This window comes from Pistacia vera, unplaced genomic scaffold, assembly GCF_008641045.1.
Source record: "Pistacia vera cultivar Batoury unplaced genomic scaffold, PisVer_v2 Contig158, whole genome shotgun sequence".
NCBI lineage: Eukaryota > Viridiplantae > Streptophyta > Magnoliopsida > Sapindales > Anacardiaceae > Pistacia > Pistacia vera.
Genome location: NW_022195663.1, coordinates 86,554 through 112,955, shown reverse-complemented (window position 1 = coordinate 112,955; position 26,402 = coordinate 86,554). Strand labels below are relative to the sequence as shown.

The following is a 26,402-nucleotide window of genomic DNA, read 5'->3' as shown; positions in this document are numbered from 1 at the left end:
GTACTATTTTTAGAAATTCATCCTTATTATCTTTCAAGGTTTTTTGTTCATCCATTTTAAACCCAAACAATCTCTGTTTTAAGAATAACCTATTAGGAACAGCTTTAAACTGGTAAAGAGTATCTAACATGTTCCGGATTGTAGATGTTGTTTTCTCCTCCTTAACCTCTTGAAGGACTTTGTCACCCAATCCAAGGATCAAGGAGCTTTTAGTCTTATTCAGCACATCCTGCTTCTCAATTGCTGTCATCGTTTTAGGTAGTTCAAATTGTCCTTTCAATGCCAGAGCCAACCCTTTTTTTACCAGCATAGCTTCCATCTTCATCTTCCATAAACCAAAATCATTCTCTCCTGTAAACTTTTCAAGTTCAAACTTAGATGACATGTTTTCAAAGGGATGTCAAAACAACAATATAGAAGAAATACTATGGTACATGAAATCAATGAAGAGCTAGTATTCCAGAAGTGGTTACAAACAAGAACAACTGAATAGAACCCTAAAGAAGCCCTGAACCAGACTCTAATACCAATTTGTAGAAATCTAGGGTTAACAATGTGTCTTAATCTGAATCTCAAATGGGTTTAATTTGATAAACAATCAAACATAAAACTATGAGTCAATCAACCAACAAATCCAGGATAAACAAATCAACAAAAATAGAGTAATCAAGAGTAAAGACATTGCAATTTATAGTGGTTCAACTGTAAAGCCTACATCCACTCTTCAAGGTTCACTATACAGTATTATTACTCATGAATTTCAAAGGTACAGAGAAGAATTGAAAAGAAAAGTACAAGGAAGGAACACACCCGAGAATAACAATCCCTAACTCTTTTTATGAAAGGCTCTACCCTTCCTTTAATAACCAACCTGATTTTATACACCCACACACCTCTCAGATCAATCTCCACCTGGATTGATGTACTCCACAGCTGTGAGATGAAGAAATACCCTAGAAGCTTCTCCATGTTCACGCTTCTAATGAGGATGGAGAGAAAAGTTTGTTGTTGGAGAAGTGGACCACTTGACATGATATGTCAAATGATCCCAAATGCAAAATGGTGTCGCATAACTCAAGCTTGACTCTTTTTAAAAAAGTTTGACTCCAACGTGGCAATTCATAAGCCACATCATCACAATTAGCCTTAGGATAATTTGTTTTTTTTTTTTTTTAGTTCATTGGAACTCACAATTCCAGGTGGTTGTTCAGCCTTGCCTTAACTTGGAGTCTGCATTTATTATTCACAAATTAAGAACTCAATGAACTAGCATCTTTAGTATGGATGGTTGTCCATATGATACGGACAGTCATATAATATGGACCGACGTCCATTATTGTATTTTAAAAAAACTATGGAGGGTGTTCATATGAGGTGTACGTCCATCCAGAGGAAATGGACTCCCGTCCATATAATATGGACTGGAGTCCATGTTATTTTTCATGGACGTTCGTCAATTCGTGATGAATGGTCGTCCATCAAATATGGACAGACGTCCATAATTGTTGGACGACCATTCATTCACGGAAGACGTGTTTTGTCTTCAACGTGGTTGTGTTTGACTGGATGCCACGTACGTTAATACAAAAATTCGGTGCAAATTACTGGTGTCCGTAGCATTATTGATCACGACAGAATATATATCAACTGAATATTTATGTATTTATGTGACTATATTTTATTTATTTGACATATTATTGCAAAGTAATTTGTAATTATGAGAAAAAAAAAAACAATTTTGTTTCTTAGCACAAGTTTGAAAACTGAATGAAAGTAGATATATGTTACCAATTTATATATGCATAAATACATATTAATTTATTAAAATAATGAAGAAAATTTAAAATAGAAGAAAAACAAAACAATGAAGCAATTTTTTCCCGTAAAGGACACAGGATAAATTTATAATTTATTCATGTAGCAATATGTATTAATTAAGATTACGAACCAACTCCTGGCGTTGGAAAAAGGTAATTTATAATTTAAGTGAAGAAAAGAAGAATCGAACTTTTAGTCTAACTTGCTAAGAAATAAATGAAATTATGTAAATTATATGAGACGAGTCACTTAGAAGATGAAAAGAGAAAAAAAAAAAAAAAAAAAAAAAAAAAAAGGTAAATTTATATTATATATTATTTATATTAAGCTTTTATATTAAAAATAGTAAGAAATACATCTCTTGAAAAAATTGTTCTACTTGGGAAGTAAAAATGAAAATAAATTAAGCTTTTTTGTTTTTGAATTTTGTTTGAAATATATAAAGAGTGCGAAGGTTCAATATAACTAGTTTGTTTAAGTTTCTAAACTTAATCCAATAGCCCAATCAAAACTGGTTAAACATTGGGCCTTTGCATCGGCTCATTGTTAGCTAACCTACCACTACCAGACTACCATTTATGACACAGTTGTATATAAACATTGAAAAATTTGATAGTAAATAGGATGAAATTATATTAATTACGCTGTCTTTTAGATATTTGATTTTATTCAGGTGACAGTGATGTTTTTTTTAAGATAAATTTGATATAAATTTGCGATCGTTATGCCTTGATTGTTGGAGTTATTGTCCTTCACAATAACGGACCACGTAGATATATTTGGGGGTCTTGTTGCCCGATCAGTTAGGAGGACCTGTTCCTCAATAAGCAGGCGAGGGGGCAAGAGGCAGTGCTGTTTGGCTTGTAGGCAGTTTGGGTCTATTTTAAAGAGTCGTTGTAGGATTTCTCTAAGTCATTAATTTCTAATTGGATTTGGGCTTAGTAAAAGAGGATTCTTGTATATAGGTTTTACATTATAAACTTAGTATATAAACTTATTTTTCTCTGTATGAGTGTGATAGTAAATCATACGACAATATATTAATTGTAACTAGACTTGGCAAACGGGTGGGGCAGGCGAATACGGACCGGGTAGTTACGGGTAATGGGCACGGGTCTACGAGTAAACAAATTTCACGAGTAGAAAAATGTATAACCCGTACTCGCCTGTGTGGGTGCGGGTCAACCCGTAGGGTCACCCGCAAAGACAAAATCATATGGAAGGAAGACAATCTGCAGGTTTTATATTTGCGTGAAAGGTTCGCCATTAAGTCAAAGAGCCTGTAATAATTGAGTACTTGGTTCAGGGGAGAGGTGGCAATTGGGTGATATCTTTTAGTCTTCTGAGGCGATTTTTTTGGCATGGAATGTGAGGAAGAAGATGGCAGAGATTAGTGCTAAAGCTACCGTTGTGAGAGAGATGAAGTAGGAGGAAAACTCATTTATGATTACGAAAGCCTTACATTAAAATAGTAATATTAACCCCAATCCAAGAAATAATTACTACTAAAATTTATGACCTCGTGCCAAGAGTTGATGAAGCCTCTTGAATGTTTATCATTTATTTATTTTTTAATAAATGATAAACATTCAAGTTAAATTGAGAGCTGAAGAAAGTGAGAAAGATTGAGAGCTGCGCCATGAGAGAGAAGGCGAGTTGAGCGTGAGACAGATTGAGAGCTAAGGGTGAGGACAGGTAGTAGGTAGAATCGAAATCTGTGGGTAGAACTGAAATTGATACTATGCGGATAAGTTTCGGTTTTATTTTTTTGGAACCGATACTATGTGGTTCCGGTTTCGGTTTCTAAAAGTGAAGGAACCGGAATCGGAACCTTAAAAAAACAACCTACAGTGGGTACCCTATTTTGGAACCTGGGTTGAAATAAATATCTATGAAGAATGGGGGGTCTCTTGTAATTTTACAAATAAAAAAATTTAAAATAGAAAAAGTTAAATTTTTACAATAACCTAATTAAATAAATATACAATTATACTTATTATATATAAACTACACCGTATAAAAAACTTTAATATATTATAATATATTAATATTAAAGTTTTGATTAATTAAGCGTATAATTGGAATTATGACCAATTAAAAGTGTTTTAATGTTATTAAAAAAATTATTTTTGAATAAAATAATATATTTGATTGAATAATAATATGATATTTAATTATTTATTTCAATTATCAAGTTTTAAGTATATCATTACATTATAGTGAAATGATTACTTAATTAATTATAGGTTTAAAACATTACATTAGTAATTTAGTACATTACTTAATTAAATAATTAAAAATTTAATTAATTATAGCATTACTTTATAGATTTATAGTATAATTACTTATTTAATTATAACATTACATTATATACAAATGATTATTTAATTAATTATAACATTCCATTATAAACATTAGTACAATACCTAATTAAATGATTAGAAATTAATTAATTATAATATTACATTCAAGTTTTATAATATGATTACTCAATTCATTATAACATTAAATTATAGTATGATTACGTAATTAAATGATTGCTTAATTAATTATAATATTATGTTATAAACATTAGTAATTTACTACATTAGCACAATACTTAATTAAATGATTAGAAATTTAATTAATTATAATAATACATTATAAATTTATAATATGATTACTTAATTAATTATAACATTACGTTATAAACAAATGATTACTTAATTAATTATAACATTCCATTATAAATATTAGTACAATATTTAATTAAATGATTAGAAATTTAATTAATTATAATAGTATATTAAAGATTTATAGTATGATTACTTAATTCATTATAACATTACATTAGAGTTTGATACTGTAATTAATTATAACATTACATAATTAAATGATTACTTAATTAATTATGACATTATATTATAAACATTAGTAATTTCCCAAATTAGCAAAATACTTAATTAAATGATTAGAAATTTAATTAATTATAGCATTACATTATAAATTTATAGTATGATTACTTAATTAATTATAATATTACGTTAATTATAACATTAGTAAAATACTTAATTAAATGATTAGTAATTTTAATTAATTAAAAAAATACATTATAATTAAATAATTACTTAATTAATTATAACATTACATAGTTAAATGATTACTTGATTAATTATAAATTTATAACATTACATTATAAACATTAGTAATTTACTATATTAGTACATTACTTAATTGAATGATTAAAAATTTAATTAATTATAACATTACATTATAGATTTATAGTATGATTATTTAATTAATTATAATATTCCATTATAAACATTAGTACAGTACTTAATTAAATGATTAGAAATTTGATTAATTATAATATTAAATTATAGATTCATAGTATGATTGTTTAATTAATTGTTTGTGTTTTGATTTTGATTGAGGAATTTTATGTGAATTGTGATGAATTGATTGAATTCAAGTGTTGCCTAGAGATTAAAGGATTTATAAGTCACATTAGACACAAATGAATGAGTAGTCAAAATTTGTTAGGGGTGATTTGTAAACTTTTAAGGTATTTTTGTCATTTTTTAAACTAATAGGGGCATAATTGATTTTTTATAGGGTACCCGGGAAAGGAACCGGAACCTTGCAGGTTCTGGTTCCTTGAATTTAAGAACTTGCACTATGTGGATCTAGTTCTGATTTCTTTTTTTAGGAAGCTGTACTATATGGTTCTGGTTCCCCCGAAAAATACAGGGTACCCGGAACCGCTTACCCCTATGGAGAGCTACGTGAGAGTCTGAGAGAGATTGAGAGCTACTAGTGCAGGGCGCTGCCGGCTGCGAGAGTGAGAAATGGTTTAGGGTTTTTTGGGTTTAAGTTAAAGTACGTGTACCCGCAGGCATTACCCGGCCCACCAGCAACTTTCATGGGCAGGCCGGGTATGGGTAATTTTGAAACAGGTAATATTAAGGGATACTTGTACCCGCCCATTAGATGTGGGTACCTGTTTACTTGTGGGTACAAGCCCTCTTTTGCCAGGTCTAATTGTTATTAGAGAGGTAAGACAGTATTGTAATAATATTGATTCTATTAGATTTAACCAGTTAATTGGGTGAATCAGAGTAAATTACGCGTATTATTATTTCTCTTTACTATTTGTGGTTTGTGTGTGATTACTGTTTTGATTTCGTAATACTTGACATTGTTTCATATTCCTAGTAGGGTGTTAACGATAAGGGGCACATATTAAATTTAGATTTTATTAAATACTTTGAACTAATACATAATTTTTTGCTTTGATTCACGATACAATTTCCTGCCGTCGTTATGACGTTTACTGCCTGAATGTTAGGAGATCCTTATTGTACTTGGCTATCCATCCTTCAATAATCTCTACCTCAATCTTACGCTGCTTCACCAGCCAATCTGGGTCACTAGTAGCATTTGCTGGAAGTATATCCAAGCAGTGAGAACCTGCAAATTTAACAATTAATCTTGCACCATTCATGGATTTTAAAACTTTAAAGAAAATTTAGATCAACAAATGATCCTAATTCTATAGTTGGCGATCCATTCGAGGGACTTACCATTGACTGTATGAACTGCGACAACACTATCCGATATGTCTTTCAGCACCCTATAATGTAAGATAGTATATTAGACATAGCACAACACAGAAAAAAAGTTAATTTTGTATTAGAAATTTTTATTATTTTTTGGTGTATTAAATATTAATTACCCGCCGCTACTATAAGGATCTCTCAGTCCATTGGAGAAAATTATGTTGCTGGAAAATCTTTGGAGAATTAGTTTTATATCCTGCAGTGATAAAAGAAAAAAAAAAAATAAAAAAACATTTAAATGCTAATTAGTGAATTGTGGTTTGAGAAATGAAGATAATTGAGTGGTGGAAAGAGAAAGACTTACATGGCCACCATAATATGATGTAACCCAATGAGGCCGAGGAGGGACACCATAAGATTGACTGCATTCGTCGATGAAGCTGCTTATATTGAAAGGCATAGGTGGGAACATTGTCGTATTGTCTCTCGCTATCGGCATCACCATTTCACTACATGTCTAAAATTCACACAACTCATCAATCTTTTTTGAAAATTAAGATTAAATAAATTTTTTTTTTTTTAGGTATACAAGGTATCCAAGTGCACATTAGAGTCTGCCTAATCGTTAGGGTCACGGAATACCCTACAAGCCCAATGGACCATAGAATTGTACAAATGTGATATATACCTCTCCTACGACTCGAACACAAAACTCTCTGGGTATAACTAACTATAGTAACTAAAAGGTTTGTCATCTGACCATAAAAACAGAAGTTTATTTGAATATTGTAAGCAATGAAACTTTAGTGTTCGAGGTCATACCAATTGTGCATTTGTGTAATTTGTTTGATTATGAAAAGACCTTTTCTACTAATGAAAGTAAATAAGAATCTCTTGCAGTCTTGCTTACGTGAGCATAATACTAATTAATTGTGGGGACATGGGTATTTTAATCAACTTTAATTAGCGTGTTTAACTGCATACCACTTCATTTTCTTATATGTCAAGACATGACCAGTTGCCTGTTGCTTGTGCTAATTGTCGATCAGAATTTAGTGCTTTTCATGACCTAAATCATATTAATTAAGACTCATATAACAATGATCATAATTATATTCTAACTTATGTGTGCATTATTTTGACATCCATTCTAGGCAACCATCATAATATAAAATCTTGTTTTTCTCCATGGTGTTTGGTTCTTGTTTATAATTACTTTCTACCTTAAATCTTATAATTTTACTCATAATTTAATCATTAATACCATATAAAATATATTGTTATAATATATATATGGTTGATGTCTTGTTAATACTTCTTTCGCTTTAGCCAAAAACTCTGCCAACATACAGATTAAATAGGATGATTTTTCACCAGATTAGAATTATATTGATATTATAAAAAATAAAAAAAGAAAAAAGAAAAAAAAAAGAATTGAGTGATATACCTGCCATTGCCACCCCACACTCGTTTCAGATTCATTTCTTGGAGCATTAACATAGCAAGATTTATTTCCTCTAAAACCAACCACACCAGCAAATATTTTTCCAAGTAAATCAGTTTCAGGAGGCGCCCCATCAATGCCCCCACACACCATGGTAACAGGATATTCTGGTGGCTGATTATATTGAGCTGCATTAGCATACGTAGAATCCAAGAAATCCTTGAGCTCTGAAGATTCTTTCAAGGGTCTACTTCAAGAAAATAACCAAATTAGTAATCAATCATATATTATTATAATCTAGGAATAAACCAGAAGGATACGACAAAGACTTTGCTATTACTTGCAAGTTCTGAATTTCTCACTAAGAATTGAGAGACCATTGGGCGTGGAAGCAACTTTATCGATTTCAGACCAAGACTTTAGTATAGTTCGGTAGCACGTTTCACTAGCTTCCTACACAATCCCGTAATATTATCTTAAGGCTTTCAGGATTTTAAGTGAAAAAGATTGTTTAACAAAAGGCCAAATTTTAATATGTATTACTCTGAAATCCCTGGTGACAACAGAATAATATCCATTCTGCGGCGTTATGTCATCGAAATACAGGATTGGAGCAGAGGAGGCCAAAGCTCCGAGAGCTACGTGAGGATATTTCAGGCGAAACCACGAAGCAAGCACTGGAAATCATAAAATGACATCAGTAACTGATAGTTTCAATTTTTTTTTTTTTTTTTTTTTTTAATGTAACAGTCACCACTTACTTCCTCCGTATGATCCTCCAACGACAATCACAGGCGAATCTTCGGCTTGATATTTTTTCTTAATATGCAAGATAATTTCTGCATAGTCTGCAATAGCTTGAGCTGAACTGAAATACCCGATCGTGCTAGCATTGTTCAGGGCTTCTTCTCTCGACGCAAAAGGGATCGATTTCCCATAGTAACGATGCTGATGAAAGAAGAGAAAATTACTTTGAGATAAAAGAAAGAATAAGAATCTGAAAATAATTTAGCTATTGGAACAAAGATGTGGAATATCTACCTCTATATATACTAGGAGAGCTTTAAACCGGAGGGCATTATCGGGTAGGAATCCGATGATTGATAAATCACCATCGATGGGTGCTTCGGCTCCAAGATATGCAAAGATTGGAGCATTAGAATTTGAACCACCCCAGTACTTGAAATTGATTACATATCGTTGTTGAAAAGTGGAGTAGCTTTCAGGTCTGTAGGTAAAGTGATCAAGTGTTTGAGTGTAAAAAAATGTCTGGAAGTCCTCCGAAATAGGAGCTGACAAAATTTCAGGGTCCAGTAAAACTGTTCCTCTGACTGGACTAAGCCTTGGAATCTTAGAGCTTGTAGAAGTGACAGAGATCGATATAACTATGAAGATCAGTAGAAGCCATTGAACAGAAAGCATTGAAGAGATCATGGCAACGAACTCAAAAGAATATTTTTGATAGATTCAGATGATATTTCCGAGATTGTGCCAGGCGCATCCTTTTATAGCTACTTAATGCCCCTACGCTTAAGATTAATGCTACATCCTAAATATGATTGGTGGTTACAATACCGCAACCCATAAAGTTTATGTCATTTTTACATATGTCCTCTTTCTTTGATATTGCAAGTAATATGATTGGTCTGAACCTCAAGGGGTTGACCTGATAGTTAAGGAAGTTTCCTTGCTTCTTTGAATTATTAGATTCAAACCTTGGGGTCACCTACCATAATAACATTGGGAATTACCTGTTGCTTTACGTTTTTAGGGTATTCAATGAATCTCGATGATTAGTTGAGGTGCATACAAACCGGTACGAACACCCCGGTTACCACAAAAAAAAAAAAAAAAAAATCAACTTTCTAGATGATACTAATGGCCAAAAACATGGAATGAGAGTGCCTAATTCTCATACCAATGGGGGTCTGTGTGATTTAAGCAAACCTCAAGGGGTCTGTAAAATTTTACCATAAATAAATATTATTTATGAAAAGGATTGGGGAACAAAATTAATATTTATATATATGAGGTGGTAAACTGAAACAAATTATGACCGGCCATTGGCCAAGTCTTCAATATCGAATAGAAATTTTCCATCAACAGAACTCAGGATTTTGCGAAGAAAATCTAATAGAAATCCATTAATTACGTACTCACCAACCAGTAATTTATAATACTAGAAAGTTTGAGTTGGCTGTTTATATGTAATCTTCACACTTTGAACCATTAATTTAACTTGTATAAGACTCAGCTTAATTAACTAAATTAAAATATAAAACACAATGCGTGAATTCTTAGAATGTGAACATTGAACAATACAGTAGACGAGATGACTTAGTCATCATGAATGCCGGGCTTTACTTTATAAGTTTCAAAATAGTTGACTGCATGTCCAGCAGGGAAAGGTGTTTGCCATTGTAGGGCTGGATTGTGGAGCACTAAAAAAAGTCTCTACGTATATGGATATATTTTCATTACCTCATGAAATCATGGGTTTATATAATGGACGTAATTACACAATAAACCTATCTAGACTATAAAGTAATCTTACCTACTCTAATCTATTTCTCAAACAAAAGTTTCCCCTTATTATAGATAAGAGTAAACGACTTTTTCCCACTCAAGGTTTGTTTTAATGACACTTTCTCACCTAAAAGGTTTTAAAATACCGCTTTTCCACCCAACGTTTATATTCCGTTCACACTAAAAATACATTTCACTTTCTTACTTGTCATTCAAAAAGTTATTAGGAGCCAGGACAAGAGAGTTTCTGTACTGTGAAGGTCGATGGACGATCGATCGAATAGTAGTGACCAATTGAATATTCGCCGTCGAAATCAGCCGGAAATAATCTAAGAATAGGAAACCTTAGCTTTGCGGTGACCGACATTCGGTGAGAAATCAGGTGCCAGAGTGAGAAGAGTTTTGTAGAAAGGAGACCGGAGGTTCAAATAGTGGTGACGGAGATAATTTTTGCTATCGGAATCGGCTTTGGGTAGTATCAAAATGCTAACTTTGGGTATGAAAGTGACATTTTGAAGCTTGTTAGGTGGGAAAGTGATTAAGGCAAACCTTGGGTGGGGAAAAGATGTTTGCTTTTATGAATAATTGATAAACTATGGTAGGATATACCAATTTGACTTGATTTGTTGGAGAATCTTGTGGATTGCTTTAGCAGGAAATTAAGAACTGACCAAATTTAAGTTTAGTAAATATAAGGCTATAAGCCTATAATTAGTAGTTAATATTTAAAAACAAATAATTCTTGACCAGACACAATAATACTAATTTACATTATCAATCTTAGTACATATTTAATTAAATGATTAGAAATTTAATTAATATAATAGATATAAAGATTTATAGTATGATTACTTAATTCATTATAACATACATTAGAGTTTGATACTGTAATTAATATAACATTACATAATTAAATGATTACTAATTAATTATGACATTATATTATAAACATTAGTAATTTCCAATTAGCAAATACTTAATTAAATGATTGAAATTTAATTAATATGCATTACATTTATAAATTTATAGTATGATTACTTAATTAATTATAATATTACGTTAATTATAACATTAGTAAAATACTTAATTAAATGTAATAATTTAATTAATTAAAAAAATACATTATAATTAAATAATTACTTAATTAATATAACATTACATAGTTAAATGATTACTTGATTAATTATAAATTTATAACTACATATAAAAATTATAATTTACTATATTAGTACATACTTAATTGAATGATTAAAAATTAATTAATTATAACATTACATTATAGATTATAGTATGATTATTTAATAATTATAATATTCCTATAAACATTAGTACAGTACTTAATTAAATGATTAGAAATTTGATTAATTATATATTAAATTATGATTCATAGTATGATTGTTTAATTAATTGTTTGTGTTTTGATTTTGATTGAGGAATTTTATGGTGAATTGTGATGAATTGATGATTAAGTGTTGCCTAGAGATTAAAGGATTTATAAGTCACATTAGAACACAATGAATGAGTAGTCAAAATTGTTAGGGGTGATTTGTAACTTTTAAGGTATTTTTGTCATTTTAAACTATAGGGGCATATTGATTTTTATAGGGTACCCGGGAAAGAACCGGAACTTGCAGGTTCTGGTTCCTTGAATTTAAGAACTTGACATGTGGACTAGTTCTGATTTCTTTTTTAGGAAGCTGTACTATATGGTTCTGGTTCCCCGAAAAATACAGGGTACCCGGAACCGCTTACCCCTATGGAGAGCTACGGAGAGTCTGAGAGAGATTGAGGCTACTAGTGCAGGGCGCTGCCGGCTGCGAGAGTGAGAAATGGTTAGGGTTTTTTGGGTTTAGTTAAAGACGTGTACCCGCAGGCATTACCCGGCCCACAGCAACTTTCATGGGCAGGCCGGGTATGGGTAATTTTGAAACAGGAATATTAGGGATACTTACCCGCCCATTAGATGTGGGTACCTGTTACTTGTGGGTAAAGCCCTCTTTGCCAGGTCTAATGTTATTAGAGAGGTAAGACAGTATTGTAATAATATTGATTCTATTAGATTTAACCAGTTAATTGGGTGAATCAGAGTAAATTAAGCGTATTATTATTCTCTTTACTATTTGTGGTTTGTGTGTGATTTACGTTTTGATTTCGTAATACTTGACATTGTTTCATATTCCTAGTAGGGTGTTAACGATAAGGGGCACATATTAAATTTAGATTTTATTAAATCTTTGAACTAATACATAATTTTTTGCTTTGATTCACGATACAATTTCTGCCGTCGTTATGACGTTTACTGCTGAATGTTAGGAGATCCTTATTGTATTGGCTATCCACCTTCAATAATCTCTACCTCAATCTTACGCTGCTTCACCAGCCAATCTGGGTCATAGTAGCATTTGCTGGAAGTATTACAAGCAGTGAGAACCTGCAAATTTAACAATTAATCTTGCACCATTCATGGATTTTAAAACTTTAAAGAAAATAGATCAACAATGATCCTAATTCTATAGTTGGCGATCCATCGAGGGACTTACCATTGACTGATGAACTGCGACAACCATATCCGATATGTCTTTCAGCACCCTATAATGTAAGATAGTATATTAGACATAGCACAACACAGAAAAAAAGTTAATTTTGTATTAGAAATTTTTATTATTTTTGGTGTATTAAATATTAATTACCCGCCGCTACTATAAGGTCTCTCAGTCATTGGAGAAAATTATGTTGCTGGAAAATCTTTGGAGAATTAGTTTTATATCCTGCAGTGATAAAAGAAAAAAAAAAATAAAAAAACATTTATGCTAATTAGTGAATTGTGGTTTGAGAATGAAGATAATGAGTGGTGGAAAGAGAAAGACTTACATGGCCACCATAATATGATGTAACCCAATGAGGCGAGGAGGGACACCATAAGATTGACTGCATTCGTCGATGAAGCTGCTTATATTGAAAGGCATAGGTGGGAACATTGTCGTATTGTCTCTCGCTATCGGCATCACCATTTCACTACATGTTAAAATTCACACAACATCAACTTTTTTGAAAATTAAGATTAAAAATTTTTTTTTTTTTTTTTTAGGTATACAAGGATCCAAGTGCATATTGTTAATCGTTAGGACCACGGAATACCCTACAAGCCCAATGAACTTAGAATTGTACAAATGTGATATACCTCTCCTACGTTCGACACAAAAACTCTCTGGGTATAACTAACTCTAATAGTTAAAAGGTTTATCATCAGACCATAAAGACAGAGGTTTATTTGAATATTGTAAGCAATGAAACTTTAGTGTTCGAGGTCATACCAATTGTGCATTTGTGTAATTTGTTGATTATGAAAAGACCTTTTCTACTAATGAAAGTAAATAAGAATCTTTGCAGTCTTGCTTATGTGAGCATATACTAATTATTGTGGGGACACGGGTATTTTAATCAACTTTAATTAGCGTGTTTAACTGCATACACCTTCATTTTCTTATATGTCAAGGCATGACCCGTTGCCTGTTGCTTGTGCAATTGTCGATCAGAATTTAGTGCTTTTCATGACCTAATCATATTAATTAAGACTCATATACACTGATCATAATTATATTCTAACTTATGTGTATTATTGACATCCATTCTAGGACATATAATATAAAATCTTGTTTTCTACTGGTGTTTGGTTCTTGTTTATATCTTTCTACCTTAAATTTATAATTTTACTCATAATTTAATCATTAATACCATATAAAATATATTGTTATAATATATATATGGTTGATGTCTTGTTAATACTTCTTTCGCTTTAGCCAAAAACTTGCCAATATTCAGATTAAATAGGATGATGTTTCACCAGATTAGAATTATATGATATTATAAAAAAAAAAAAAAAAAGAAAAAAAAAAAAAAAGAATTGAGTGATAAACCTGCCATTGCCACCCCACACTCGTTTCAGATCATTTCTTGGAGCATTAACATAGCAAGATTTATTTCCTCTAAAACCAACCACACCAGCAAATATTTTTCCAAGTAAATCAGTTTAGGAGGCGCCCATCAATGCCCCCCACCACCATGGTAACAGGATATTCTGGTGGCTGATTATATTGAGCTGCAGTAGCATACGTAGAATCCAAGAAATCCTTGAGCTCTGAAGATTCTTTCAAGGGTCTATCAAGAAATAACCAAATTAGTAATCAATCATATATTATTATAATCTAGGAATAAACCAGAAGGATATGACAAAGACTTTGCTATTACTTGCAAGTTCTGAATTTCACTAAGAATTGAGAGACATTGGGCGTGGAAGCAACTTATAGATTTCAGACCAAGACTTAGTATAGTTCGGTAGCAGTTTCACTAGTTCCTACACAATCCCGTAATATTATCTTAAGGCTTTCAGGATTTTAAGTGAAAAAGATTGTTTAACAAAAGACCAAATTTTAATATGTTTACTCTGAAATCCCTGGTGACAACGAATAATATCCATTCTGCGGCGTTATGTCATCGAAATACAGGATTGGAGCAGAGGAGGCCAAAGCTCCGAGAGCTACGTGGGATATTTCAGGCGAAACCACGAAGCAAGCACTGGAAATCGTAAAATGACATCAGTAACTGATAGTTCAATTTTTTTTTTTTATGTAACAGTCACCACTTACTTCCTCCGTAGATCCAACGACAATTCAAAGGGAAAAAAAAAAAAAAAAAAAGGTAAATTTATATTATATATTATTTATAATTAAGCTTTTATTATTAAAAATAGTAAGAAATACATCTCTTGAACAAAATTGTTCTACTTAGGGGAAGTAAAAATGAAAATAAATTAAGCTTTTTTGTTTTTGAATTTTGTTTTAGAAATATATAAAGAGTGCGAAGGTTCAATATAACTAGTTTGTTTAAGTCCTTCTAAACTTAATCCAATAGCCCAATCAAAACTGGTTAAACATTGGGCCTTTGCATCGGCTCATTGTTTAGCTAACCTACCACTACCAGACTACCATTTATGACACATGTTGTATATAAACATTGAAAAATTTGATAGTAAAATAGGATGAAATTAATATTAATTACGCTGTCTTTTAGATATTTGATTTTATTCAAGGTGACAGTGATGTTTTTTTTTAAGATAAATTTGATATAAATTTGCGATCGTTATGCCTTGATTGTTGGAGTTATTGATCACTTCAACAATAACGGACCACGTAGATATATTTGGGGGTCTTGTTGCCCGATCAGTTAGTGAGGACCTGTTCCTCAATAAGCAGGCGAGGGTGCAAGAGGCAGTGCTGTTTGGCTTGTAGGCAGTTTGGGTCTATTTCTAAAGAGTCGTTGTAGGATTTCTCTAAGTCATTAATTTCTAATTGGATTTGGGCTTAGTAAAAGAGGATTCTTGTAATATTAGGTTTTACATTATAAACTTAGTATATAAACTTATTTTTCTCTTGTATGAGTGTGATAGTAAATCATAAGACAAATTATATTAATTGTAACTAGACTTGGCAAACGGGTGGGGCAGGCGAATACGGACCGGGTAGTTACGGGTAATGGGCACGGGTCTACGAGTAAACAAATTTCACGAGTAGAAAAATGTATAACCCGTACTCGCCTGTGTGGGTGCGGGTCAACCCGTAGGGTCACCCGCAAAGACAAAATCATATGGAAGGAAGACAATCTGCAGGTTTTATATTTGCGTGAAAGGTTCGCCATTAAGTCAAAGAGCCTGTAATAATTGAGTACTTGGTTCAGGGGAGAGGTGGCAATTGGGTGATATCTTTTAGTCTTCTGAGGCGATTTTTTTGGCATGGAATGTGAGGAAGAAGATGGCAGAGATTAGTGCTAAAGCTACCGTTGTGAGAGAGATGAAGTAGGAGGAAAACTCATTTATGATTACGAAAGCCTTACATTAAAATAGTAATATTAACCCCAATCCAAGAAATAATTACTACTAAAATTTATGACCTCGTGCCAAGAGTTGATGAAGCCTCTTGAATGTTTATCATTTATTTATTTTTTAATAAATGATAAACATTCAAGTTAAATTGAGAGCTGAAGAAAGTGAGAAAGATTGAGAGCTGCGCCATGAGAGAGAAGGCGAGTTGAGCGTGAGACAGATTGAGAGCTAAGGGTGAGGACAGGTAGTAGGTAGAATCGAAATCTGTGGGTAGAACTGAAATTGATACTATGCGGATAAGTTTCGGTTTTATTTTTTTGGAACCGATACTATGTGGTTCCGGTTTCGGTTTCTAAAAGTGAAGGAACCGGAATCGGAACCTTAAAAAAACAACCTACAGTGGGTACCCTATTTTGGAACCTGGGTTGAAATAAATATCTATGAAGAATGGGGGGTCTCTTGTAATTTTACAAATAAAAAAATTTAAAATAGAAAAAGTTAAATTTTTATAATAACCTAATTAAATAAATATACAATTATACTTATTATATATAAACTACACCGTATAAAAAACTTTAATATATTATAATATATTAATATTAAAGTTTTGATTAATTAAGCGTATAATTGGAATTATGACCAATTAAAAGTGTTTTAATGTTATTAAAAAAATTATTTTTGAATAAAATAATATATTTGATTGAATAATAATATGATATTTAATTATTTATTTCAATTATCAAGTTTTAAGTATATCATTACATTATAGTGAAATGATTACTTAATTAATTATAGGTTTAAAACATTACATTAGTAATTTAGTACATTACTTAATTAAATAATTAAAAATTTAATTAATTATAGCATTACTTTATAGATTTATAGTATAATTACTTATTTAATTATAACATTACATTATATACAAATGATTATTTAATTAATTATAACATTCCATTATAAACATTAGTACAATACCTAATTAAATGATTAGAAATTAATTAATTATAATATTACATTCAAGTTTTATAATATGATTACTCAATTCATTATAACATTAAATTATAGTATGATTACGTAATTAAATGATTGCTTAATTAATTATAATATTATGTTATAAACATTAGTAATTTACTACATTAGCACAATACTTAATTAAATGATTAGAAATTTAATTAATTATAATATTACATTATAAATTTATAATATGATTACTTAATTAATTATAACATTACGTTATAAACAAATGATTACTTAATTAATTATAACATGATGACTGAATTAAATCTAGCTACATTCCATTATAATATTAGTACAATATTTAATTAATGATTAGAAATTAATAATTATAATAGTATATTAAAGATTTATAGTATGATTACTTAATTCATTAAACATTACTTAGAGTTTGATACTGTAATAATTATAACATTACATAATTAAATGATTACTTAATTAATTATGACATTATATTATAAACATTAGTAATTTCCCAAATTAGCAAAATACTTAATTAAATGATTAGAAATTTAATTAATTATGCATTACTTATAAATTTATAGTATGATTACTTAATTAATTATAATATACGTTAATTATAACATTAGTAAAATACTTAATTAAATGATAGTAATTTTAATTAATTAAAAATACATTAAATAAATAATTACTTAATTAATTAAACATTACATAGTAAATGATTACTTGATTAATTATAAATTTTAACATTACATATACATTAGTAATTTACTATATTAGTACATTACTTAATTGAATGATTAAAAATTTAATTAATTATAACTACATTATAGATTATAGTATGATTATTTATAATTAATATATTCCATTATAAAACATTAGTACAGTACTAATTAAGATTAGAAATTGATTAATTATAATTAATTATAGATTCAAGTATGATTAATTAATTGTTTGTGTTTTGATTTGATTGAGGAATTTTATGTGAATGTGGATGAATGATGAATTCAAGTGTTGCCTAGAGATTAAAGGATTTATAGTCACATTAGACACAAATGAATGAGTAGTCAAAATTGTTAGGGGTGATTTGTAAACTTTAAGGTATTTTTGTCATTTTTTTAAACTATAGGGGCATAATTGATTTTTATAGGGTACCCGGGAAAGGAACCGGAACCTTGAGGTTCTGGTTCCGAATTTAAGAAACTTGCACATGTGGATCTAGTTCTGATTTCTTTTTTTAGGAAGCTGTACTATATGGTTCTGGTTCCCCGAAAAAACAGGGTACCCGGAACCGCTTACCCCTATGGAGAGCTACGTGAGAGTCGTGAGAGGATGAGAGTACTAGTGCAGGGCGCTGCCGGCTGCGAGAGTGAGAAATGGTTTAGGGTTTTTTGGGTTTAGTAAAGTAAGTGTACCCGCAGGCATTACCCGGCCCACAGCAACTTTCATGGGCAGGCCGGGTATGGGTAATTTTGAAACAGGTAATATAAGGGATACTTGTACCCGCCCATTAGATGTGGGTACCTGTTTACTTGTGGGTACAAGCCCTCTTTTGCAGGTCTAATGTTTATAGAGAGGTAAGACAGTATTGTAATAATATTGATTCTATTAGATTAACCAGTTAATGGTGGTGAATCAGAGTAAATTACGCGTATTATTATTCTCTTTACTATTTGTGGTTTGTGTGTGATTACTGTTTTGATTTCGTAATACTTGACATTGTTTCATATTCCTAGTAGGGTGTTAACGATAAGGGGCACATATTAAATTTAGATTTTATTAAATACTTTGAACTAAACATAATTTTTTGCTTTGATTCACGATACAATTTCCTGCCGTCGTTATGACGTTTACTGCCTGAATGTTAGGAGATCCTTATTGTACTTGGCTATCCATCCTTCAATAATCTCTACCTCAATCTTACGCTGCTTCACCAGCCAATCTGGTCACTAGTAGCATTTGCTGGAAGTATATCAAGCAGTGAGAACCTGCAAATTAACAATTAATCTTGCACCATTCATGGATTTAAAACTTTAAAGAAAATTTAGATCAACAAATGATCCTAATCTATAGTTGGCGATCCATTCGAGGGACTTACCATTGACTGTATGAACTGCGACAACACTATCCGATTGTCTTTCAGCACCCTATAATGTAAGATAGTATATTAGACATAGCACAACACAAAAAAAAGTTAATGTATTTAGATAAATTTTTATTATTTTTGGTGTATTAAATATTAATTACCCGCCGTACTAAAGGATCTCTCAGTCCATTGGAGAAAATTATGTTGCTGGAAATCTTTGGAGAATTAGTTTTATATCCTGCAGTGATAAAGAAAAAAAAAAAAAAATAAAAAAACATTTAAAGCTAATTAGTGAATTGTGGTTTGAGAAATGAAGATAATGAGTGGTGGAAAGAGAAAGACTTACATGGCCACCATAATATGATGTAACCCAATGAGGCCGAGGGGGACACCATAAGATTGACTGCATCGTCGATGAAGCTGCTTATATTGAAAGGCATGGTGGGAACATTGTCGTATTGTCTCTCGCTATCGGCATCACCATTTCACTACAGTCTAAAATTCACACAACTCATCAATCTTTTTTGAAAATTAAGATTAATAATTTTTTTTTTTTAGGTAATACAGGTATCCAAGTGCATATGTCTAATCGTTAGGACACGGAATACCCTACAAGCCAATGAACTATAGAATTGTACAAAGTGTATATAACTCTCTACGATTCGAACACAAAACTCTCTGGGTATAACTAACTCTAATGTTAAAAGGTTTATCATCGACCATAAAGACAGAGGTTTATTGAATATTGTAAGCAATGAAACTTTAGGTGCGAGGTCATACCAATGTGTCTTGTGTAATTTGTTTGATTATGAAAAGACCTTTCTACTAATGAAAGTAAATAAGAATCTCTTGCAGTCTTGTTATGTGAGCATAATACTAATTAATTGTGGGGACACGGGTATTTTAATCAAATTTAATTAGCGTGTTTAACTGCATACCACTTCATTTTCTATATGTCAAGGATGACCAGTTGCCTGTTGCTTGTGCTAATTGTCGATCAGAATTTAGTGCTTTTCAGACCTAATCATATTATAAGACTCATATAACAATGATCATAATTATTCTAACTTATGTGTGCATTATTTGACATCCATTCTAGGAACCATCATAATATAAAATCTTGTTTTTCCATGGTGTTTGGTTCTTGTTTATAATACTTTCTACCTTAAATCTTATAATTTTACTCATAATTTAATCATTAATACCATATAAAATATATGTTATAATATATATATGGTGATGTCTTGTTAATACTTCTTTCGCTTTAGCCAAAAACTCTGCCATATTCAGATTAAATAGGATGATGTTTCACCAGATTAGATTATATTGATATTATAAAAATAAAAAAAGAAAAAAGAAAAAAAAAAATAATGAGTGATATACCTGCCATTGCCACCCCACACTCGTTTCAGATTCATTTCTTGGAGCATTAACATAGCAAGATTTATTTCCTCTAAAACAAAACACACCAGCAAATATTTTTCAAGTAAATCAGTTTCAGGAGGCGCCCACAATGCCCCCACACACCATGGTAACAGGATATTCGGTGGCTGATTATATTGAGCTGCAGTAGCATACGTAGAATCCAAGAAATCCTTGAGCTCTGAAGATTCTTTCAGGGTCTACTTCAAGAAAATAACCAAATTAGTAATCAATCATATATTATATAATCTAGGAATAAACCAGAAGGAATGACAAAGACTTTGCTATACTGCAAGTTCTGAATTTCTCACTAAGAATTGAGAGACCATTGGGCGTGGAAGCAACTTTATCGATTTCAGACCAAGACTTTAGTATAGTCGGTAGCACGTTTCACTAGCTTCCTACACAATCCCGTAATATTATCTTAAGGCTTTCAGGATTTTAATGAAAAAGATTGTGTTAACAAAGACCAAATTTTAATATGTATTACTCTGAAATCCTGGTGACAAACAGAAAAATCCATTCTGCGGGTTATGTCATCGAAATACAGGATTGGAGCAGAGGAGGCCAAAGCTCCGAGAGCTACGTGAGGATATTTCAGGCGAAACCACGAAGCAAGCACTGGAAATCGTAAAATGACATCAGTAACTGATAGTTTAATTTTTTTTTTTTAATGTAACAGTCACCACTTACTTCCTCCGTATGATCCTCCAACGACAATCCAGGCGAATCTTCGGCTTGTATTTTTTTTTTTTAATATGCAAGATAATTTCTGCATGTCTGCAATAGCTTGAGCTGAACTGAAATACCGATCGTGCGCAGCATTGTTCAGGGCTTCTTCTCTCGACGCAAAAGGGATCGATTTCACAAGTAACGATGCTGATGAAAGAAGAGAAAATTACTTTGAGATAAAGAGAGAATAAGAATCTGAAAATAATTTAGCTATTGGAACAAAGATGTGGAATATCTACCTCTATATTACTAGGAGAGCTTTAAACCGGAGGGCATTAGGGTAGGAATCCGATGATTGATAAATCACCATCGATGGGGCTTCGGCTCCAAGATATGCAAAGATTGGAGCATTAGAATTTGAACCACCCCAGTACTTGAAATTGATTACATATCGTTGTTGAAAGTGGAGTAGCTTTCAGGTCTGTAGGTAAAGTGATCAAGTGTTGAGTGTAAAAAAATGTCTGGAAGTCCTCCGAAATAGGAGCTGACAAAATTTCAGGGCCAGTAAAACTGTTCCTCGACTGGACTAAGCCTTGGAATCTTAGAGCTTGTAGAAGTGACAGAGATCGATATAACTATGAAGATCAGTAGAAGCCATTGAACAGAAAGCATTGAAGAGATCATGGCACGAACTCAAAAGAATATTTTTGATAGATTCAGATGATTTCCGAGATTGTGCCAGGCGCATCCTTTTATAGCTACTAATGCCCCTACGCTTAAGATTAATGCTACATCCTAAATATGATGGTGGTTACAATACCGCAACCCATAAAGTTTATGTCATTTTTACATGTCCTCTTTCTTTGATATTGCAAGTAATATGATTGGTCTGAACCTCAAGGGGTTGACCTGATAGTTAAGGAAGTTTCCTTGCTCTTTGAATTATTAGATTCAAACCTTGGGGTCACCTACCATAATAACATTGGGAATTACCTGTGCTTTACGTTTTTAGGGTATTCAATGAATCTCGATGATTAGTTGAGGTGCATACAAACCGGTACGAACACCCCGGTTACCACAAAAAAAAAAAAAAAAAAAATCAACTTTCTAGATGATACTAATGGCCAAAAACATGGAATGAGAGTGCCTAATTCTCATACAATGGGGGTCTGTGTGATTTAAGCAAACCTCAAGGGGTCTGTAAAATTTTACCATAAATAAATATTATTTATGAAAAGGATTGGGAACAAAATTAATATTTATATAATGAGGTGGTAAACTGAAACAATTATGACCGGCCATTGGCCAGTCTTCAATATCGAAGAAATTTTCCATCAACAGAACTCAGGATTTTGCGAAGAAAATCTAATAGAAATCCATTAATTACGTACTCACCAACCAGTAATTTATAATACTAGAAAGTTTGAGTTGGCTGTTTATATGTAATCTCACACTTTGAACCATTAATTTAACTTGTATAAGACTCGCTTAATTAACCAAAAATAAAGTATAAAACACAATGCGTGATTCTTAGAATGTGAACATTGAACAATACAGTAGACGAGATGAGCTTAGTCATCATGAATGCCGGGCTTTACTTATAAGTTTCAAAAAGTTGACTGCATGTCAGCAGGGAAAGTGTTTGCCATTGTAGGGCTGGATTGTGGAGCACTAAAAAAAGTCTCTACGTTATGATATATTTTCATTACCTCATGAAATCATTGGGTTTATAAATGGACGTAATTACACAAAAACCTATCTAGACTATAAAGTAATCTTACCACTCTAATCTATTTCTCAAACAAAAGTTTCCCCTTATATAGATAAGAGTAAACGACTTTCCCACTCAAGGTTTGTTTTAATGACACTTTCTCACCTAAAAGGTTTTAAAATACCGCTTTTCCACCCAACGTTTATATTCCGTTCACACTAAAATACATTTCACTTTCTTACTTGTATTCAAAAAGTTATTAGGAGCAGGACAAGAGAGTTTCTGTACTGTGAAGGTCGATGGACGAGACGAATAGTAGTGACCAATGAATATTCGCCGTCGAAATCAGCCGGAAATAATCTAAGAATAGGAAACCTTAGCTTTGCGGTGACCGACATTCGGTGAGAAATCAGGTGCCAGAGTGAGAAGAGTTTTGTAGAAAGGAGACCGGAGGTTCAAATAGTGGTGACGGGAGAAATTTTTGCTACGGAATCGGCTTTGGGTAGTATCAAAATGCTAACTTTGGGTATGAAAGTGACATTTTGAAGCTTGTTAGGTGGGAAAGTGATAAGGCAAACCTTGGGTGGGAAAAGATGTTTGCTTTTATGAATAATGATAAACTATGGTGGATATACCAATTGACTTGATTTGTTGGGAATCTTGTGGATTGCTTTAGCAGGAAATTAAGAACGACCAAATTTAAGTTTAGTAATATAAGGCTATAAGCTATAATTAGTAGTTAATATTTAAAAACAAATAATTCTTGACCAGACACAATAATATAATTTACGGGCCATAAATCTGGTTCTAATCTTGTATTCATTCTAGATCATTTTGCCTTATTGTTTTCTAACGGATAACCTTCTATACTTGTACCCAAACAGTAAATTGGTTTAGTCTTACTTCCATTAGTTAGCGAAACAACTCGGCAGATGTATAAACTATATATTATAAGTAGCACATGCATTGTCTTATAGGACTAGGAAATTTTTGAGTTTAATTAAATTCAGTTCTCCAATGTTTATCCTTATTATCCATCCACTATTCACTTCAAGCTGCAAAACTATCTTTTTGAAAGAGTATGATCAGTAGGAAATGAGCATCTCTCACCTACATGATTTTCACATGCCAGTCAAACTAATGAGAACATATATATGACGAAGCTATAATTCAATGGCAGACATGTATTGATATGAATTAAAATGCAGCTTTACTCATATGGCAGACAAAAAAGTTGAGTTGAAATTGCAATTCCTACTAGGATTTCTTTTTTGAGTATTTGGACTCATAAAATTTCCACTCGAACCCGTTTCTATTGGCGCCAATACATAGGGGTATCACATCATTTGTAAATTATTTTAAAGAGTAACGACATTTTCCACCCAAGGTTTGGCGAGTCTGCAAGTTCCCACCTAGTTTTATAAATTGCAAATCCCACCTTTAATTCCCAACGTTACTTTTCTCTCAAGATAACCCCCACATCTCAAATTTCTCTCAAATAACCCCCAAAGGAGTCCCGGCCAGACAAAAAATCGGCTGATTTTGACGCCATTAGACCTTCCCGCACTACCATCAGCATCCCCTATCCTCTCACCAAAACCTTTAACTTTTTCACTTGATGGAAAAAATGGCTGAAAAGGCGCAACAAAACGCAAAAACCTAAGGGACAGGTGGCGGCGATTATTGGGCAATTGTGATCTTCGATGTTGGGGGTTTTGGTGGGGGGAAGTCGGTGATGCTATAGGTGGTGTTCGAGGTTGTTTCCGGTGCTAGGACTTGCCAGAATTTGGATGAAACACCGATTGAAACTAAGAGCGGTGACCGGTGATTGGGGATTCAATCAGGCGGGGAGGTTAGGGGTTTTGATGTGAGGGTTGAAGGGATTGTAATGGTGGTGTCGAGAGGGGTCGACTACGCCGGAAACAGGTCGGAATGGCTTGAAATCGTCGATGGTATGAATTTGAGAAATGAAGGGTTATTTTGAAATTTTTCATCTTTGAAATTACCATTTTACCCTTTTAATTGTTAAATTAAACAGTTTTATGTTAATTTAAGGGTGGGAATCTGCAATTTATGAAACTAGGGGTGGGAACGTTGGGTGGGAAAATGTCGTTTACTCTATTTAAAAAAATCAAACCTAGCTAATTATTTTTCTTTCCTATGAAGCTTTCTTAATTATTATCATATATGCATACATACCTTTATAAAATGTAGACAAAAATATAAATAGCAGTGAAATATGTTCTTACAGGGCCATCTATAACTAATATCTTTACGGGTAAGCGATATGTACCCACCCAAAGTTTGGTGAATCTATGTGCCCACCCATGGTTTTATAAAGTCCAGATTCACACCCTTAAATTAATACTGTTAGCCTTTTTTTGGGTTCTAATACCGTATTGAGAGTGCTATTACAAAAATGCCCTTGAACTTTTTAGGCCATGAATAACCCAACATCCTTACAGGTTTGAAATTTGACAAGCGCACCCCTACAACAGAAAACCTTAGATCCGCTGCAAACGGAATTCCTCCACCACAAGCGGCTAAAAGCCGCCACAAGGCACCATAGATCCATCCTAAACCACATCAAAGAAACCCACAAACTTGGTAGCAGGATGTACAACTCCCCAATAGTGCATGAGATATGTGCGATCAAGGTTGGCGGCAAAGTCACTGGTGTTGCTGGCTGGCTTGAGACTTAATGAGGTGATACCACTAGGTAGCAACAAACAAGAATGGGTTGCGCGACTATGGGGGAGGGCAGGGCCGGCTTAAGGGGTAGGTAGGTGAGGCACCTGCCTAGGGCCCCCCAAAAATGGGGGCCCAAATTTTTTATAATTTTTTTTTTTTTTGAATATCTTACAAAAATGAAAATGGTTTATAATTTCTTATCTAAGCCAAGGGGCCCCTAAAAAAAAATCCAAAAAAGCCCAATTTATTATAAACTTTTTACATATATTCCCACCCAAAGTTTGACAAAATAGTAAGTTTGCATCTCTAGTTTCGTATATTCCAATTTACATCCCTAAATTAACATATTGAATCTCTTTTAACAATGAAAGGCTAAAATAGTCATTTACATATCTCAAATTACTCACCTCTAATTCAATCCCAAAATTCGATATTTACATAAATCATCTCCAACCCTCTTCTACCGCCAGTGGTTTGGAGTTGATTTCGGTCGATTTTCTCACCAAAATCGACCGAAATCATCATCTTATCATTTCCCAACTGTTTTCCCAACCTTGATAGCCCTCGATTTGGCCAATTTTTGATGACTCTCGCAACCCAACTCCACCGCGCGCGACAACCATTTCTGGCCTTTTCGGCAT

At 32.4% G+C, this 26,402-nt stretch overlaps 1 protein-coding gene and 2 pseudogenes across 1 annotated transcript; all 3 read right to left on the bottom strand.

Annotated features, from left to right (window-relative positions):
- Positions 1 to 6,037: 6,037 nt before the first annotated feature.
- Positions 6,038 to 9,296, bottom strand: LOC116124916 (lysosomal Pro-X carboxypeptidase-like). The gene is made up of 9 exons (XM_031410673.1): positions 8,842 to 9,296; positions 8,562 to 8,748; positions 8,344 to 8,477; positions 8,141 to 8,253; positions 7,804 to 8,047; positions 6,721 to 6,873; positions 6,533 to 6,612; positions 6,381 to 6,430; positions 6,038 to 6,267 (listed from the first exon to the last, which is right to left on the bottom strand). The coding sequence occupies exons 1-9, from the start codon at positions 9,232 to 9,234 to the stop codon at positions 6,128 to 6,130; spliced, it is 1,494 nt and encodes a 497-aa protein (XP_031266533.1). The 5' UTR covers positions 9,235 to 9,296; the 3' UTR covers positions 6,038 to 6,127.
- Positions 9,297 to 13,037: 3,741 nt separating this feature from the next.
- LOC116124946 lies at positions 13,038 to 18,628 on the bottom strand (annotated as a pseudogene).
- A 355-nt stretch (positions 18,629 to 18,983) lies between these two features.
- Positions 18,984 to 26,402, bottom strand: LOC116124945 (annotated as a pseudogene).

Coding starts and splice junctions, on each gene's coding strand:
- LOC116124916 (XM_031410673.1), bottom strand. CDS start 9,234: ATGATCTCTTCAATGCTTTCTGTTCAATGGCTTCTACTGATCTTCATA. Junction 8,048..8,140: donor GAGAAATTCAGAACTTGCAA/GTAATAGCAAAG, acceptor TTCTTGAAGTAG/ACCCTTGAAAGAATCTTCAG. Junction 6,431..6,532: donor GATCCTTATAGTAGCGGCGG/GTAATTAATATT, acceptor CTTACATTATAG/GGTGCTGAAAGACATATCGG.